Consider the following 19,805-nt stretch of genomic DNA (forward strand, 5'->3'; position numbering starts at 1 on the left):
AGCCGAACAGGACTCAAAAGAAAGCAGGAAACAGAACACTTAAACCGGAACTCTTTTTGTTTTCTTGCCAGAAAGGTCAATAAACGTCTACCCAATTTCAATCTCGAAAAAGAAAAGTCGACACACGTGCATGTGAACTCAAGCTTTCTTTAGTTTTCGGATCGTTTTACGTACGCTGGAGCCTGCCAAAACTCCTCTAGTCCGGCTGTTGCTACGCTCCATCTCTCCTTCAATGGACTAAGAAACAAACCTACGGGTCGTCAGGTCCAGTAACGGACGTGTTAAAAATGCACGTTGCAGATTGTTCCCTTGTGCGTATGATCGAGAGGGTAATATAAGACGTAATTTCTAACTGGCTCGCGATTGGACGTGGCGACCCCGTAGCTTTTCGTCCGAGTCTATCGTAGGGTGATACAGAGTACAGATCGTAACAGTAATTTCAGGTCACATACCTGTAGAAGGAAAAGGAAATCCTAGCAGCCGCGGAGTCCATATGCCATGCAAAGTGTCGAAAGGCGGTCAAAAGCAAAGGTTCCGTCTGTTTGGAGGGCTTAGACGTGCTGCTTTCATCAGTTACTTTGCTCCTTTGAGGTGGCGATGGGGTGGGAAGGAAAGGGGCTAGACCCCATAAAGGCGTGAGGAGGAAGCAAACAGAGCATTTTCGTTTAGCTTAACTTTATTTGACAGGTCGGAAGGAAGACTGACGACAGAAAGAGTAAAACACGCAGGACGACGAATATTTAATAGAAGTGTTCGTCGTCCTGTGCGTTCTATTCCTCCTGTTGCAATTAACTCTACCAACATACACTTCAGATAACTTAACAAATAAACGACACGTACCAAGGAAGATTCTTTCCTAGCAATATTCAGGTTGCAGAAGACAATTTCAGTTAGTAGGAGTGAAACCGAAATTTCTCTCTATTCGGTCATTAGTCTGCACAAGAAAGAAGTGCAGAGTGGGTGACACTTATCCACTGACTCAAAGCCACCCCTTCCCCACTTTTCTCTCTTGCGCGGAGTAATGGCAGAATAGAGAGAAGTTTCGGTGTCGCTCTTAAGAACTAGAAATTTGTGACGCAAATATTGCAAATTCAAATTTCCAAACAGAAACTAATTTTGAGACATGCCTATTCGACCCAGGCCATAAATGAAATATTTTTTATGAGTAACATGATAATCAAACCGCTAGAACCATAAGCTGTGGGGAATATTCTGTAAACGATAGCTTACTTGAAGTTGAAGCACAGAAGCCAACTAGTACATCATCCTCATCAGTTTCATCTGGCTTCCATCGCATCGGCTTTTTTCGGCGTCTTTCTACGTCACTTTGCAAATCAGAGGTCCCTTCGGCTCGCGGAAGTTTTCGTCTAGGTTTCTCGTAGGACTCTGCAAGTTCGAGAAAAAAAAAAGAAACACAATACAAAATTTCACACACTAGACATTTTGGAACTATTAAATTCCATAAATAGAAAGAAAAAAGTTCACCAACTGCTGAACTTTTAAAACCAATTGATGTGCAATAAATTTTGAAATGTAAGTTGTGGGAATGCACTGCCATACTAACCAAACCAATCCAGGGCAGTGCACCTTAGCAGCTTCCAGACGTCTGGCGGTTGGTGCACGTTTTGCACCATTTGTTGCAACTTTCTTGGGTTCTTCTCTGGTGGCCAAGCGACATAGCCATCCTTATACCAGGACCTTGGAACAACTGCGGCCATATCATCTTCATCGCTGAATTTCACGACGGCAAACATTCCTAAAAGTAAAACCAAGTACAGGAATTTGTTATTTCAGGGAAGACAGCTGAGGGAAGGCAGCACAAAGATTAGTTTGGAAAAAGAGTGGAGACCTTTGTATTACTCAGCTGCAATGGTTAGTAAATTTGCACTGCACACTAACATTCTCAATCTGAAATTTGTATTTTCCAGCCTTCAGCAGGTATCCTGAATTTAAAAATGATACTACTAATATTAAAACTTACTGCAGCTAGGTTGAGCTGGCCATGGTGAAGACCAAACAAAAAAAAATGTATTCCACGTAGGAACCCAAGTATTCTGCACTTTCTCTGTATTATTAATTCCAACAGAAGTTTCCAATGTGGTCACCAGCTCCAAGTTAATTATCATGAAGCAAGCGAAGGACAATCGTCTTGTTTTCATATTCAAACTTGAGGCATTTGAAAGATATGTCCTCTAAAGCCCAAGCAGTTGTGGCTGAAGGATTCGACACCTCAAAAACGCCAAGAAGAGAGGACTTGCATGAATACATCTAGATATCAGACCTTGCAAGAAACCTGGTTCCAACAACACAAGGAGACCCAGAAGAGAAGAAAGCGATATTAGAGGCTGGGACTATGCTTCCGTCATTCATGACAAAGCAGCTGTCCCTGGCATCAGTTTTCAACACAAACTTGTGAGGGACCACAACTTTTTTGAACTGTGGCCCTCTGCAACCTGCAGGTAGCGGACCACTCTCGTGCTCTGAAGAGAAGCACGGTTCGGTTGACGAGACATTTCCTTCTGTGCCTCCATTATACGCTTGTACAACTGCTAAACAGGTATTTCAGGCTTTCGCTTTTGCTTCTTAACCTTCTGCATATAATTCTCAAATGGGAAGGCATTTCCCATTTGAGGATGTGCGGGCCCATGGTTCAGTGAATGGGAAACCCATTCACTGAACCATGGGCCCGCACATCCGCAGCAAGGTGAATTAGTCCATGGACTTTGTGAGAAGCTCTTTCGTTTCCATAAAGAAATATGAACTTCCTAACAAAGTGTAGTAGAAGCTGCTCTGCATAGTCAAGGAAATCCTGACACAATCTGGGTGATGACAAGATTGTCAAGGCAACATAGAGAGACATGAAATTCTCGTACATATCTACGGGCAAGCTAGGCACAAACACAAGAGGGCTAGTGTACAAAACAGGCACGTAGCCAGGGGGGTGGCCCATGGGGCCCGGCCCCCCCACCCAAATCTTCCATTTTGCTGGGGCCTCCTCTCCCCCCTCCCCCTCATACAACATTTTGTCATGGGTGGGTCCCCTGAAACAAAAACCTGGCTACGTGCCTGGTACAGAAGGATCAGCTTAAACTCAGTAGCCTTCCATCGGTCCACCTCAGTGAGACTCCGTGGTCGTCTACTCAGTTCGGAACAAATAAAATGCCGGAGGTGGCAGAGCTTTTCTGAAATATCCTTTTTGACGCGCCTGTGTTGTCTGTACTTTTTGGAGCCCTTGAACCAGAGGAAAATCAATTTCTTCATAACACCCAGCAGCACCAGATGCATGTACTCCAGTGGCACATCTTTAGCCATGTCAATAGGCAGTTCCTGTAAGACGGTTGTGCCAGTGTGATGGTCCTCTTGTCTAGCTGTTCGAAAGCTCTGGTCAGTCCTCAGCTCCGCATCGAACTGTGGAAAGCACTGTCTCCGACCAACTGTTTTTCCCTCAGTTGTACACTTCGTGTAACTGAAGTATCCATTATGACTTTTGATGGAAAGCACGTAGGCCTTAGCAGGGGCATTACAAATGACTTGTGTGAGCCTGACTGCCCCCCTGCTGCCTTTGAGGAGAATACCAGTCTCCAGCAAGCTGACCATGTCACGTACAAAGGCCTGCATGAACAGATTTGGATCCTCTGGCTTCGACTGCCCACAAAAGACACCTACCGGAAAGGGGCGACCATTTCCGCAGTTTGCAACCCTACACAATACTGGCCAGAACTGGTCCCGTGTGCTTGTGGTCAAAGGGAGCCCATCAATGTTTATCTGCAAGTAGAGGCATTCTGGGAGAGTTGTCAAAGCTTGTAGAGTGTCCACTAAACCAGCAGCCAGTCCAAAATGACAATATTGCCCACCACCCAACTCCGTTATTGCTGGGCAGTTTCTTGGAGTATCAAGCATAGTTTAAGCACAGCTTGGCAGGGAAGAGAAGCAGGGATGGTTCTTCGCCAATTTCAGAAGGTCATTCAGAGCCTGATGGAAGATACTGTTCTTGATACTCCATTGCCTTAAATCATTTCTTAATTGGTCAACAGAACCGCTTTCTCCATCACTTGAAGGTTTCGGAATTTTCGCGCCTGCGGCACCTGCGGCTCCACTGTCGCCGTCACTAATGTGAACGGAAACATTAGAACTTCCAGAAAAGAGGCTTTTTTCACTGGTGTTCAAGACTGTTTCTTGACTCTCTGCGTCGCGTTCGGTGGCAGCAGAAAAACGTACGCCGGAGCTGCGTCTCTCATTGCCGGAAGACCCGTCTGACTCGCCCGCTACCGCAGCCTCACAGTAAACTGCGGGGCCGGAATCACACACCAAATCGACGGCCGTGCCTGCCAACCGTACACTCATTTCCACAGTTTTTCGTAGTTTCCGCCGAAACGTCCGTGATGTCTTGTGTTTAGGAATGACAGCGCGCGACCGCACCTGTAACTACCTCCACCAAACAATGCGCCTGGATCACTCAAAACCGCGATCAAGATCGATCACAGGGTTACGCACGAAGCGTTCAGGAGCAGTTTATGTGACACTGCGGAACTTATAAAGTAAAAAAAAAAGTGTAGTTACCTGTCAGCCTTGCTGATTTCAAGACGAAAACGAGTTCTTGTTTCTTCTGTGTACTATCCCGTGTACTATGTGTACTATCCCGAGAAAATTGGCGTAAACTTGGTCAAAAAGCAGAGTCGCAACCTAAAACAATGTCTTCACGAGGCCGACGTTCGTGTCTTGCGGAAGCATGACCTACAGTGCGAAGACACTTGCAATATAAGTGAGTCGATGTATCTTCGTCGATGTCCATTCAATGTGTATCATATTAGACGAGTGTTCGGTGGTAAACCCTCGATGTATGGGATAAATTTAGATCATGAGACAACATTGCGTCTCTTGGACTTTTTGAATAAAGAGTAATAAAACACTGTACGTGTGTGTGTCTCAAACAAATCTGCAGAGTCTATTGAAAAGGCTCATTGCAGTGTGAAGAACAACATCGTATACATATTTTTTTTTCAAAATCACCTGCCCTAACCTAACTGTTGTGAGAGGAATCATAGCCTCTCCATTTCACAAGGTATTGGAGATCAGGTGCACGTCGTTTTCTCAAAATCTTCTCGATAATCCGGGCCTTGTTTTCGGGGTTGGAAACACGTTGCAACTCAGCTTCGTAGAAAAAACGGAGAACGAGCTCTTTTCTCACCATGTCGACGAAGTAATATGTTGTGGGAATACCTAATCGGATTCTGTCGACGATAAATACCTCATCTGTGAAGGACTGTTTGTACTTTTTTAAAAGAAGGTGTCGTTCTTTGGATATGTGGGCATGATCCCCGATCCGAAATTTCGGTTTCTTGGGTGCTCCCGACGGAGGAGGGAAAAGATGAAGAAAGAAATCTGTCTGATTCTTCTCGGTGACGTCGATGGGTCGAGCACCCAGCGTTCGGTGGTAGCTGTGGTTTTTGGATTTTACAATTTTGGGAAGGATCTTTATTAACCGCCTCGTTCTTGCAGACTCAAAGTATTTATAGATCCGACTCATAATGGTTTTTTGCACGCGTTCTACTATGGAAGCCTTTTGCTTTGAAAACACAAAATACAATTTAACTCCCTTCTTATTCAGATATGACACGACTAATTTCCCGTAAAACTCATGGCCGTGGTCCGTGCATGGAAGCCTACTGTTCTTCATCCTACGAAAGACGATTTCAAGCGCTCTCTCGACCTCTTCTCCCGTCTTTCGAGCGATCGGAACGGTGGAGAGAAATCGAGAAAACGTATCGATCACAAGCAAAATGTAACTTTTTTCATCATTATATTTGGCAATTTCTTTTGATTTCCACAAGGTCCGCCTGATAGACGTCTCGAAGTCCCAGGGACAGCTTTTTGCGGTATAGACGAGGGCGTTTGGTTTCCCTAAACAAGGTGTAAGCGTCGGATCCCTCTAAAAACTTTTCCGCCGTTCTTCGTCCTGTATGTCTGGCAAGTCTATTGACTCCACCGAAGGATGCGGGATGGGCTGCTCTGTAGTAGACCGCTTTGCTTTCCTTATCTGACGACGGCATCTCGACTTCCGCCGGTAAGACTGAGCGCGAAAAGCTGACAGGTGCAGGAAGTTACTAATTACGGTGGAAACTGCACCTCTCACCCAGGAAGGTTGTCTATTGTAGAGCTGGTAGCGTAGTAGAATGATTATGTTGGATTTCTCGATCCTCTTTCCATGAACAACCAACTTTCCATCGGGGGTGTAGGCAATCACCGACGAAATGCTCTCCAAGAGCCCCTGAACCCTCTTTCTTTGACGCGGAGGAAATGATGAAAAAATTAGCTCGTCGTTGAAGTAATCTTCGTCTAAAATAACTTCCATGCCTTATCGAATACTCGTTTAGATGTCCGTGAGGCAGGATCAGCACAGGCATCTGCAGCAGCAACAGCGAAGGTCGAAGGTGAGTACGGCGATGCTGATGATGATTCTTGCTGCTCCGAGGAACGCTTTGGCAAAATGTTCGGAGACGAGGATCCTGGTCGACTGGTCGATCCTGCTTTGACCACTCTTCCTTTAAAGCGATAGTAGTTTAGGATGCTCGTTGGCAGATTTTGTCTGACCAATAGCGTCGCGACACGTTCGAAATGAATGGGAACTGGCATCTGTTTCGCTCGCGAAATTAGATAAGAAACCATATCATTGATATGTGACTCATGGAGAGGCTTCTCGTCAATTATAATCTCTAACGTGTGTGGGTCCCATGAAATCACCGGTTTTAACAAATTTAGAAGTGATCGACCTTTTCCCCTATAGGTTTTGCTCAAAATATTGACGACTGCATCGATGTCGCGATCTTCCGTGACATCATTCGTCTGCGACATTTGTTCTCTCGTAAAGGGAATCGTTTCCTTGTGCATGCCGTTGTTAATATCCGGATTGTACGGACGTAAACTTTTATGAAGCGTGTGAATGATTTTTTTTTCAGTTTGACGTCATCCGCATCCCCGCCTTTTCTTACAATATCAGGAGTATGCTCTTCTTTGTATGGTATGAGATGGTACTTCTTCATTTTCGCACTCAGATGGCCTTTGCGATAGCTCTTCCTCCGAGCGTAGATAACAGACCCAAGAGAGCCGGAAGGATCAAAGGTAAAAAGCCTCCTTTCTGTATCTGTCACAGGTTCGGTGAAAATTAACAATAAAAGATCCGAATGATCCCCATGCAAACAAAATTTATAATTTTGTTTGGACCGCTGACCGGACGATAGGTCCACGCCCTGGTGGACGGACTCACTGTGAGGGGCGAGGAACGAGACGGACACGTTACGTTAAAATAACGAAAACAATTTACTTGACTCACGTTCAAGACAACGCACACACCAAACGTAAAACAAAATAATAATCACACGTCACTCTGCCCTTCTCGCGCGCGGCGCTTTTACCCATAATGAAATTCAAGTAAAAAAAAAATTCACACCACTTTTCTTAGCGCACAGGCGCTACTCACATATAAAAGAAACAATCGGCACAGCAACGCTTCAACGGCGTTGTCCAAACTAGACACGAACAAAGGAACAAAAAAAATGGTATAACCAAATAATAGCTCTAAATTGTACGATACATTTTTACAAGGGTGAGTGATGCGAACCTGGCTCCGGAGAGTGGTGTGGGTGACGCGGGGCCTGTTGCGACGCTGGTCGAAACGGGGAAGTCTGTGCGTGCTTGGATGCTCCGTGCGATGCTCCTCGGCACCACACTCATCCACGAGCACACACACTTGGGGGCCTGCAGAGCCGCTCCGAGCTCTTCCCGCGTTCCGCCTTCCGCCGCACCCGCTGTCGCTCCCAACTTTCGCGACGCGTCCACCCACCGGTCCAGTCTCCGCATACACTGCCCTGACTCGGCTCGGAATCAAGCCGAGGTCCTCACTTTCTCAAATTCCAGCGGCAGACACCACTCTCCCTTGCCCAAAAAATAATTGTTTCTCTGCAGTGGCAACAACAAAAATACAAAAAAAAAAAAAACACACACACGTCACACTGGCAAGCCGAGCCTACCCCAGCGAACCATAGAGCGCACCCCCACTCGGACATCTGGAAACCATTCCCAACATTCCGGGAAGTGAGGGGGCCCATCGCTACTAACTAAAAAAACCTCACGAGAAACGTCCTCGGGGCGAAGGGGCCAGGGGGCCATAAAACAGAAAACGGACGGTGCCCGAACCCTGCCGCTCAACGCGTGGGGCAAGGGAGCGTCCCATGACGGGATGCGTTCCCTCGAAAAAACTTTGAAAAAAGATAAAAAAAAAAATAGTCGAATTCTGTGACACCACCCCCAATTCAAAAATATTCACCAGTGAATATTAAGACAATCACAAAATTCGACACAAAACTGGGCGGCAGCCTGCACATGTGCATACGGCTGAACAGAACAAGCATAAACACGAAGCATAAAAAAAAAAATGTAATCGTGCTGAAACCGCAAAATAAAACACACAGACCCCGGGGGCTCCTCTTAGGCTATACAGACACTTCGTTTGCGAAAGCCAGGCTGCATGATGAAAGTCCAGTTTCTCACTTCTTTTATATTCAAGTCAGCATCCTGAAAGTTGCTAAACAACAAGCACGTAAGATAAGGCCCCGCAAAAAGAAAGAGAGTCTCTTCTCGTTACTCCCAACAGCTTACCGCAAGAAAAATAACTCGTAAACCTCCAATTTCACACAGGGTTTGCGGAGCGCATGCTGACACAATTAATTTATACATACACCTGTGCTTGCTCCTAGACAAGAACATAGCCGATTCTTTTCGTGCTCAGGGCCTCCACATGCCGGTTATCGACACACTCTAACAATTACCTAACAGTTACAAAACGAAACATGTTAGGCACCACTGAGCTACATTTTCAGCCGCTTTACAAATAGTCAGGGGCCCTTTTTTTTTTTCTACCTGCCTAGCAAGGGGTCTTTCTCTAACCTCCCAATCGGGGCCTCCGCACCGCATTGCTTAGCCTGGAATTAGCCGTCGCCCCTGCGCCTCCCTGAAATGCAGCGTAGCCCACTGCTTCCAGTACAGCTTTTGTTCCAGGGTCCCGCTCGCAGGCCCTCCGGTCTTGAGTTCGGGTTGCGCTTGGTGAGAGCGGCCGGTTCCCCTTGATTGCCGTCTCTCTTCGAAGACTTTTCTGCAGACTCCCGCTCGACTTTGTCACTTGACTCCGCGCGCTAGAGTCGTTCTTTGCTTTCACTGCCTTCCTCCTGGATGCCATATCTCGGTGCCCTGTCGGCCTCACACTCGGAGATGGCGCTTTCTTGGTCTCGAAGCACTTGCTCTTTCGTAACGAGGACCCTTCTGTTGGTGTCCTGGCCCGCGCGTTTGAGTCGGCTCTCCCCTTTAGATGCCCGTGCGGCTGGACGATCGGTGAACCTTCACTGGACTCCGGGTCTCTGCTCCCGTTCTCTTGCGTCGCCGGCTGGCTGGCGGGCGAATCTGCCTTGCTGCCGTAAGCTCTGACCTCTGCCGGCTTCCCCTTGGTGACGCCGTCCTTGTCGCCGCCCCCTTGCTCGCTGCGGGCTCCAACTTTGCGCCTCTGTCCATCGAGTGCTGCTTTCCGGGACGTCTCTCGCTCGGGCGGCCCGATTGTTCCCTCCTCGTCCTTGTTGTCCGAAGCGATTCCCGGAGCCTCCGGCAAGTCCTCACTACTCGACGACCTCGACCAGCCGATGCGCCTCTTCTTGGGCGATCGCGTCTTGCCAACACGCGACAAACCGCACTTGCGCGGCAGCTTTGCAGCCGGGTTCTGGTTCTCCGGACCGTCCCCTTCAATGTGGAGCCCCTCTTCCTTTAACTTGCGGGACTTTGGCACTGCAGCATCCCTCTCTGTCGAGGTCTCCTTGTAGGCCACGCCCTGTTCCCTCTCTGGGGCTTCTTCTTCGGACTCGAGCAGCGGGATCGTCTCTCCCAAGCAGCAGACCCCGGCCTGTGTTTGTTCTTCGTCGAACACGTTCCACTTCGTGGTGAATACGTCCACATTTTCGGTCGAAATGCCCTGCGGAGCCTTCCCTCTCGACGTCTCGAGGCTTACTGTCTCACGGTCCGGGGCCCGCAAAAGCTCTAACATTTCTTCCAGCTTACGAATTTCGGCCTCAGCTTTTGTTCGGTAAGCGAAAAGCTTATCCGCTCGTTCTTGGGATTCCCATTTTCCTTTAACCATTTCTCTCGTCCAGTCTTGGACAGATACAAAGTCCTGCTTAGCATCCCCTAGCTGAGTCTGTAACCACTCCTTGAGGCTAGCTTCATCGAGACCTAAATCTTGCCCTAAGGCCACTAGCTCCTTAAGCTTCATATTTTGGTCGCGTGGCCCCTTCTAGTTCCTGTTACCGTAGGATACTTTTTCCATACTCGGTCGGCAAGCTGGGCTGTGAGCTCCCGCAACGGCGTCAGCTACACAGCGCACTTCCTACGGCCCAGGCGACCTCAATCTCATCCCCCGCTCCTCACGGACTGAGCCGTCACCGTGGTCAGCAGGTCCTGTCGCGGACGCCAGTTTGTCTCAGGTTCGGTGAAAATTAACAATAAAAGATCCGAATGATCCCCATGCAAACAAAATTTATAATTTTGTTTGGACCGCTGACCGGACGATAGGTCCACGCCCTGGTGGACGGACTCACTGTGAGGGGCGAGGAACGAGACGGACACGTTACGTTAAAATAACGAAAACAATTTACTTGACTCACGTTCAAGACAACGCACACACCAAACGTAAAACAAAATAATAATCACACGTCACTCTGCCCTTCTCGCGCGCGGCGCTTTTACCCATAATGAAATTCAAGTAAAAAAAAAATTCACACCACTTTTCTTAGCGCACAGGCGCTACTCACATATAAAAGAAACAATCGGCACAGCAACGCTTCAACGGCGTTGTCCAAACTAGACACGAACAAAGGAACAAAAAAAATGGTATAACCAAATAATAGCTCTAAATTGTACGATACATTTTTACAAGGGTGAGTGATGCGAACCTGGCTCCGGAGAGTGGTGTGGGTGACGCGGGGCCTGTTGCGACGCTGGTCGAAACGGGGAAGTCTGTGCGTGCTTGGATGCTCCGTGCGATGCTCCTCGGCACCACACTCATCCACGAGCACACACACTTGGGGGCCTGCAGAGCCGCTCCGAGCTTTTCCCGCGTTCCGCCTTCCGCCGCACCCGCTGTCGCTCCCAACTTTCGCGACGCGTCCACCCACCGGTCCAGTCTCCGCATACACTGCCCTGACTCGGCTCGGAATCAAGCCGAGGTCCTCACTTTCTCAAATTCCAGCGGCAGACACCACTCTCCCTTGCCCAAAAAATAATTGTTTCTCTGCAGTGGCAACAACAAAAATACAAAAAAAAAAAACACACACACGTCACACTGGCAAGCCGAGCCTACCCCAGCGAACCATAGAGCGCACCCCCACTCGGACATCTGGAAACCATTCCCAACATTCCGGGAAGTGAGGGGGCCCATCGCTACTAACTAAAAAAACCTCACGAGAAACGTCCTCGGGGCGAAGGGGCCAGGGGGCCATAAAACAGAAAACGGACGGTGCCCGAACCCTGCCGCTCAACGCGTGGGGCAAGGGAGCGTCCCATGACGGGATGCGTTCCCTCGAAAAAACTTTGAAAAAAGATAAAAAAAAAAAATAGTCGAATTCTGTGACAGTATCAATACCCTTTTTATATTCTCGTGACCTTTCTTTCTGTATCCCAATGATCTTATGAGGTGTACAAACCTCTTTACCTTCCTTTTTATAATTGGTGTGAGTGGAACGTTTCCTATGCAAAGCTTTAAGCAAATTTCGCGAATGATGTTTAGATGTCCCTTTTTGACGTCACGAAGAAGGACTTCTCTTTGTCTAGACGATTTAGCTTTGGACAAGAGGTGCAAAAACCGTGCATGTCCCTTCAAACGATTCATGAGGAAGTGTCGTAGACGACTTCTGGTCCCTCGTCCGGCAAGATCCTTGTTCTCACGCGGAAATTATCGGGGCAAGTTTGCGACAGGTTGATCAGGATGTAACTGAATGGTGTTTTACACGCGTCCGAATATATACGCGGAAGGACATGCCCTCTCTTCCCTCCAAAGAGCTGTCGAGATAGTACCTGGAGTTGATCGACAATCCTCACCGATCGGAATATCATTAGAGCTGTAGAATTTAAGCTGATTGTTCGAAAGTATGAATTTTGGTGAAGCATGTTCTGAGTAATGAAAATGACGGAGGCGTTATGGTGGTGAGCAGCGCCTATGAAATACTCGCATAGCTCCTTTAGTTTTGTCCTGTTCGAGAGAAAGTCGTCGAAAATAATTAGCGAGTTTGTTTCGGGATCCAAATTTTGTGGAATGTCCTTAGTGAACACAACGTCCGGGCGATCTTTAAAAAACGGTTGCTCGTAAACGTACAAGTAGAAAATGACGTCCAACTTCTTATCAAACATTTCATTTCTATAATGCAACAATTTACGAATATACGTGCTTTTGCCTGATTTCGAAGAACCAATCATTGTTACAGACGCGGGAGTCTCAAATTGAAATTGATTGAGAACGACCGTCATGACGGCCGGTTTGCAAATGTGAAACGCAGTATCTCTACACCTTTCTATATACGCCGGATACATTTACCACTTTCCTTACAAAAATACACGATGAGACGGCCCGCCAGCTTCCTCGCGCTGGCTTATCATAACCATAAACTCAGAAGCAACCGCCCTGGTGTCGAATTCCCACTTAACACGCCCAGCCGTTCGTCAGATCGTAAACAGATTGCTTTAAAGCGAAGAGCGGAAACGACAGAAACCTAATACGATGCACGGTGTCAAGTTCGCCATTGTGGAGGCTGTCACGTCCAGACATGTCTCGCGGTGCCACTCGTTTCGTAAACTGGTCGCTATAAAACTGACGGACGTCCACCGTTTCTTCACAGCGTGCCACTACACGTGAGGTGAGGGGAAAAAAATATTTGAAACGCGTTTATTTTTGTTTTTTAACATACATTTTTATTACAGGAGCCCACTGCCGCAACCGCCGACCCAATGATGGAGAACCTCCTGGACTAGCTTAACTTCTTGAAATCGCCGTCAAACTTTGTTAAGATGGATCTGATTCCGTCTGATGTCAATCTGACTGTGTTAGACATTGGACGTTTGGACACACGTTACGGGCCGTCTGTCTTCGTGTCCCTCCAGCTGCCAGACGACATTGTCAAGGTATTTTTGCCTAAACACTTTTCAGAGCTCAGTGACGAAGAGCTTGAAAGTATGCGTCACATGACGGGATTAGTTCTGCAGAAAAGCGAGGGCGACGGGCGGTCACCCATCATTGTCTTCTCGAAGTTGGACATTTAGGTGTCTTTTGTTTTATTTCTCGGAAATGGTAACCTGTCATTTGTGTAACGTGCGGGAGAGGCAACAATATTTCAGCGCAGAGGCATTACAAGTTCATCTGGCTCTAGTACATAATGTTCCCTATCAAGATTGCATTCCATTTTGTGAAGGCCTCTGCGCTTTTCGAAACTTTACTATGCGCTATGATATGCATTTGCACGAGCGCGACGACGAGGCTCACGACGTCTCTACACTGTTCCGTCATCACTCAGATGCAATGTCCAACGTGTTTAGACATTACGGAATGCCGCTGCGTTTTTTTATCACGTTAACCACAGAGCTGACACGACTTAACTCCGAAGGCGAATTTGACTTTAGCGTGCATTACTTTCACTCTTTCGTTCACATGATCTGGGCCGAGGGTAACATCGCCGGCGCCCTGCAGCTTGCCTGCGGCGAGATAAACGCCCGTCTAGAGCAGTATCAGGAACGTGAATCGGGTTTCGCGCTCGTCGCCATCCAACAATGTAGCATCACAGTCGGACGTTTCGTTCCCCAGACGGTCGGATGTCAAAGTTTTACTTTGCCGAAGGAACTGGCAAACAAACCGTGTATTTTGAATGTGAACGAACGCATGAAGGACTCTGAAAGAAAAATGCGCTTCACCTTTTCCGTGCTTGCGGGGTTGCATCCCACTCAACATAAAACGAGAGCTTCCTCATACAGGGACCATCTGAGCAAATATTCGTTTCCTATAAACTATCCAGTGACGTTTCCAGAAGACGTAGAGTCTTTCGAAAGAAAGAATCGCGTGTCCATCAACGTGTACGGTTACGACCGGGAAAAAAAGTTTGTCTATCCTCTCAAAATCAACGATCACGAGTTGGAAAAGCATGTAGATTTGCTTTTGATTGACGACCACTTTGTCCTCATTACCAACTTCGCCGGGCTTTTCGAAAACAGGGCTAGCTACACTACCGATTCCGTTGTAAAAGATGCATGATGGGTTTTCGTTTTCGTACTTCTCTAACATGTCAGTTCGCCTTGTGAAAAAAAAAAAAAGCCAGTGCGAACGGTCTTTCCTAAAAAAGGGGACGCGCTTTATTTCCGTAACACACACCTCATGGAGCCTTTTCCACACTTCTGCGTCTACGACTTTGAGGCCATCTTGAAACCGGAAAACACGGGTCACGTTTACGAGACTCACGTACCCAGCTCGTTTTTATTCTAGTGATTCGTTCTACAGACTCACGAATCATGGAACATTTCTCGTATCGAGGCGAGGATTGTGTCGAGCAGTTCATTTCCATTCTCAATCAAATGTCCAAACTCATTCCCGAGTGGATTGGAAGCGATCTCACGACGGTCAAAAAAACACAGAACTCCGACTGTCACTGTGATGTATGTGGCGAGTCGTTCGACAAACGTAAAAGAAAGGACAACGATCATTTTACCGGACCTTACAGGCTGTGCCAAGGCTGTTTTTGAACGATAGGAATAACGAAAAAGTCATTCCCCTGGTTGCACACAACCACTCGTACGACCTTGCCTTTATTTTACCGAAACTACATTTATTCGACTCGAAAGATATCAAGGTTCTCGCCAGTAGCTCTCAACAGTTTAAGCGGCTTGACGTGGGTAACCTATGGTTTCTCGACAGTCTAGCTTTCCTCCCCGCGAGCTTGGACGCACTTGTGCAGGACCTCCATTCCAAAGGCTTGGAAAACTTTTGCTGCCTTCGTGAAGCGTTTCCTCAACATACTGAGTTGCTGGCACGTAAGGGTGTGTTTCCCTACGATTACATAACCGACTTCAGCGTCTACGATGAGCCCGAGTTGGCACCACGTGAGTCGTTTTACAAGCTTAACGACGCTCACATTTCTGAGACGGATTATCAACATGCCCAGGTCGCTTTTGACACGTTCAAGTTCAAAAACGTGGGAGAGTACAGTGACTGCTATTTGAAACTCGACTGCTTACTTCTATCTGACGTAATTCAAAATTTTAGGAAATAGACCCTGGAAACCTACGACATCGATCCCCTGCATTTTGTGTCGCTTACTGCCCTCAGCTTGGCCTGTGCGCTTAAGCAAACAAAGGCCAAACTTGAATTGCTCAGCGACGTCGACGCATATCTTTTTATCGAATCGGGTTTACCAGGAGGAACGGTGCAATGTGCAGTTCGACATGCGAGAGCTAACGTTCCAACCAGCGACTCGTTCGATCCTAACAAAGACGCTTCTCAAATGTTCGACCTCGATGAGAACGGTCTTTACGCGTCAACAATGAGACAACCGCTTCCGTACGGCGATTTCCGATGGCTCGATCGCGAAGAAATCAATGTCCTTCAGCTCGCTCAGGTTTTAGACGACTCACCCACTGGTTACATCTTGGAGGGAGACCTAGACTATCCAGAGCAACTACACGACTCGCATGCAGACTTTCCTTTGGCTCCGGAAAAACGAGGGGTTCCTTTCGAATGGCTTTCGTCTTATCAAAAGGCGCTAGTAAAAATATTTGACCTACCCGAGAAAGAATCTGAACGTAAGCTTCTTTTAACACTATTTCCCAAACGTAATTACGTTATTCATTTCCGAATCCTAAAGTTGTACCTGCAGCTAGGGTTAAAACTGAAGATTCATCGCATCCTGCAGTTTTCCCAGCGAGCCTTTCTAAAACAATTTATCGACTTCAATCACAATCTGCGCAAGCAGCCTACCAACACCTTTCAGAAGAATCTGTCAAAGCTCTTTATGAACTCGATCTACGGAAAGACGATTGAAAATCCTCGCCAGTACAACGACATTGTCATTAGCGTTTCCGAGAACGAAGTCTTAAAAAATCTGCAAAAACCTAACCTTAGACAATTTACAGCGATCGGTCCAAACGTCGTCATATTTTAATTTTCACATAAAACTTTGCACCTGAACAAGCCCATAGACGTAGGTTTCTCTATCCTAGAGATGTCGAAGATCGTCATGTACGATTTCTTCTATAATCAGATTAGGAGAGTTTTCCCGGATGCTCGCGCTGCATATAGCGACACGGATTCATTTATCCTCCAAATCAGCGGTCGGGACGTCGACGAGAGGCTCGCAGAGCCTACCGAGAGCCACCTAGATACTTCTGGTTACCCGTCCGAGCACGCCTTGTATTCGCTTCAAAACAAAATCCGACTTGGAGTTTTCAAAAACGAGCTGCCGAAAGACCACATTCTAGGATTTGTCTGTCTTAAACCGAACCTCTATGCGCTCGATCTAGAGTCTCAAGAACATTGTGTGAGGGCTAAAGGAGTAAAAAGATGCGAGTAGCGCAAGCTAACTTACGACCTCTACCTTCAGACTCTCGAGACACAAACTCTGCACACTATCACCCAAAGAATCATTGCTCGTAAGCAAAATGAAAACAAAAAGTGTCGTCGTAAAAAAAATTGGATTGAACGCCTTCGACAACAAGCGTTTTATCGAAGACAACGGACTTTCGACGCTTTCTTACGGACATCTCAGACTCGGCGAAATGTCCTCCTCCAAGACAACCGGGTGTGTTCGGTAAAAATGTAATTGCGGCAGGGTATATTTTTTTTTTCTTTTGGGAGGAAGGGAGTAATGATATGTTTCAAATCTTGGAAATGTTGCCCCCCACCCTATGTACTTGATAAAAATGTTATTCCGAAATTGTAATTTGTATTATTTTGAAATTGTTTTTTTCTGTCACACTCTTGAGATGTTGCCCCACGATAAAATGTTATTATGTTAATGTATTCTTATAATATGTTATATTGTAAGTGTGTATTCATGTCTGTTTCTTTACGTATAGCGTTTTCAATGCGTATGAATGCATGCAATAAAACGATTCATGCTTTACTTTTTGTGTTTGTTTTTATTTGACTGAAAAGAGATTACAAAACGCTGCTGCAGGATAGCTCTAACTTGGGAGGTGGAAATTGTTTGCGCACAAGTACAGATATCAAGCGATCGTTCCATCGATGATCGGTTGGCGAGAACGTCTTGGTGCATTCGCGGAGTGGTACACCACAACACAGGAGAGCGCCGACGTATAGACAGTAAAGTCCACACGTATTTGACTTGAATCCTTGAATTCTCTTTTTGTTGAAGAAGAAGCTGGAAACATTTCCGATAAAGTTGTAAAATTCTTCGTGTATTGGAATCATACCAAAACTGTCAAAATAACTAATCGAATTGTCCTTTGGAGATATAAAAAAAAGAACCCAGTGTTCGCCGGAAGATGATCTCGGTGCCGTGTTAAGTACGTAAAGACCCTGGCTTGGTCTCTCCTGGCCAATCTCGTCGCTAGAAAAAGTACCGCGAAACGAGGGTCGCGTATACCGGTTGCCTGCAAACATCGAATAAAATTCGTGTTCTTCCATTTCTTCAATTAGCGATCCTGGCCTGTCTCTCCTTGTCAATTTCCAAAACGCGTGGTGCTTCTGACATGAACAGGATCGTGACTGCCTTATTTAGGTCCTTTTTGAAAGTCAGGGTGAGTCTCACATTGGCTAGTCAAAGTGTAGTAGAAAAGAAAAGAGTCATTTGAGAATGCACCTTTAGAAAACGGAACGTCTTCTCGATTGAGTCGATGTAGGAAGTTCATATGGGCCTTCATATAAAGATCCCGATTAAAATCGAAATTTTCCGTCTGCTGAGACCCACCAACGTCTAGTACGGCCGTTTTTAGATTGAAGTGTTCAAATTTGAAGGGGTCGTGTTCGCGACTTCCCTGAAACGATTCACTCTTTACGAACGCGATGGCGAGCTTAGATGGAACCCGGTGAGGATAGAGGTCGTCGAGAACGATATGTGTCACACCGGGAGAAACGCTTCTGGTTTTGATCTCCAATCCACGTAACAGGTATGATGCGTGAGTAGATTGCAGTCGCCTTTCGATTCCGACAAGAACTGTCGGGGCCACTTGGACTCGTCGAATGTACAGAACGATGCGAGGAAGCTGAACCATGTGCTTTTGTTGAATCGTCGAAGCAGCCAAGAGTCTGAAATCTTCGGTATTTTGTCGCAGCACGATGCGGATGTCCACGCCATTAAGTAGGAGCTTTTCTTGCTGGCAAATGTCGCTGAATATCGGACAGAACAGGTCGCAAAGGGTAGATCCCTCGGTACGCTTGAAGCGAGCGGCAAGTCCCTTGGCATCCGGCGTGATTTCCAGCTTTTCCGATGTATTGACTGGATCCTTTTCGTAGAGCATCGCAGAAAGAGAATGACTTTTACTTACCTCGTTTGCATTAAGCAGAATATCAAGATATGAACGATAGGCATAGTTTTCGTACTGGGTGACAAGAGTTTGATTCAGATAAACGTGTAGGTATTGAAAGAGGGAGGTTCCAAAGGACTGAACCGGAATCACTTTATCGTTCGTAACCGACCCGTCGAGTGCAACAGTGCTCGCAGGATCGCCATTAGCTCGAACGATTTTAGATTGAATGTGAAGGAAGCTCGATTTCAAATCGTAAAAGTGTGGACACAAAGAAGGGACGTGAAATTCCAAAACGGACGTGGAGGTTGAACTAGAGACGGGAAAGAACTCAAGATATTCCGATTTTTCCAGGGAAAACGAAGTAGGCGGCAGCGAGAAAAGTTCTAGTTCGCCGGTTGTACACAAACAGGATTGTTCGGGGAGGGTAAAGATACCGCTCGACATTCTCTAGGTATCAAAAAAGTCTAGAACCTTCCGTCTCTTTTCTCGCGGGCAGACTGGGGAAGATTTCTCGGTCTTCTTTCTTTTATGACCTGCACCGGAGAGCTTTTGTAGAAGCTCGTCCCTCGTGTTTCGATACGTCTTGCCAATTCCTTTTTTGAGGGCATCCCGAAGTGAGGAACCTTGTCTGACGCGCTCTGCTACGTTTCTGCCGGTGGCCTCGAGTTTTCGACCGAGGTACGGAGCTGCTTTTTGTAAACACCGGCAATATTTTTTTATATATGTCGGACAATAGACCGCTCCCCACTTGGAACAAAGGCCCGGACACAAAATGCGGCAAATGTTTCTCTCTGGAACCGGAAAAATGGTCCACACAGCACGGTGCAGACTTTACGTGCATTTTCTAAAATTCAGGGTTGCTGCGACACGACCGAATCCGTCTAGAAATGGAATGTAAGTTCCTTTCTCACCAACGAGCTCCAGACAAATGGTGTTAACTTCCTTTCCGATCACCCTCTTATATTGTAACAAATTGAATGAATACGATATCATCTCATTTCGCTTGGTCACCACGAAAGGTACGACTCTCAAAAGAGGGGCTTTCACATCACCAACGTGTTCCGCTTCTATGATATCGCAATACGTAAAAATGTAATTATTTGGATATAATATGACTTCACGATCTGCCACGGTAAAGGAGGTATACGCGGTCTTTTCACCAAATCCGAGCATGTGTGACAAGTGCTGATTGATCAATATATATCCATTGTGATGCAACTACAACGCTACGAGTTTTATGTAGGGGCTAT

General features: G+C 46.7%; 1 protein-coding gene across 1 annotated transcript in view; it reads left to right on the forward strand.

Moving 5' to 3' along the window:
- Nucleotides 1–8,818, forward strand: part of LOC121837866 — a 42,027-nt gene extending 33,209 nt beyond the window's left edge. Inside the window, exon 3 of the mRNA XM_042293720.1 lies at nucleotides 8,695–8,818. Within this exon, the coding sequence (XP_042149654.1) occupies nucleotides 8,695–8,818 (124 nt within the window). The remainder of the gene's footprint in view (nucleotides 1–8,694) is intronic.
- The last annotated feature ends 10,987 nt before the right edge of the window (nucleotides 8,819–19,805 follow it).

Source organism: Ixodes scapularis, unplaced genomic scaffold (assembly GCF_016920785.2).
Source record: "Ixodes scapularis isolate PalLabHiFi unplaced genomic scaffold, ASM1692078v2 PGA_scaffold4__175_contigs__length_147842914, whole genome shotgun sequence".
NCBI classification, from domain to species: Eukaryota; Metazoa; Arthropoda; class Arachnida; order Ixodida; family Ixodidae; genus Ixodes; species Ixodes scapularis.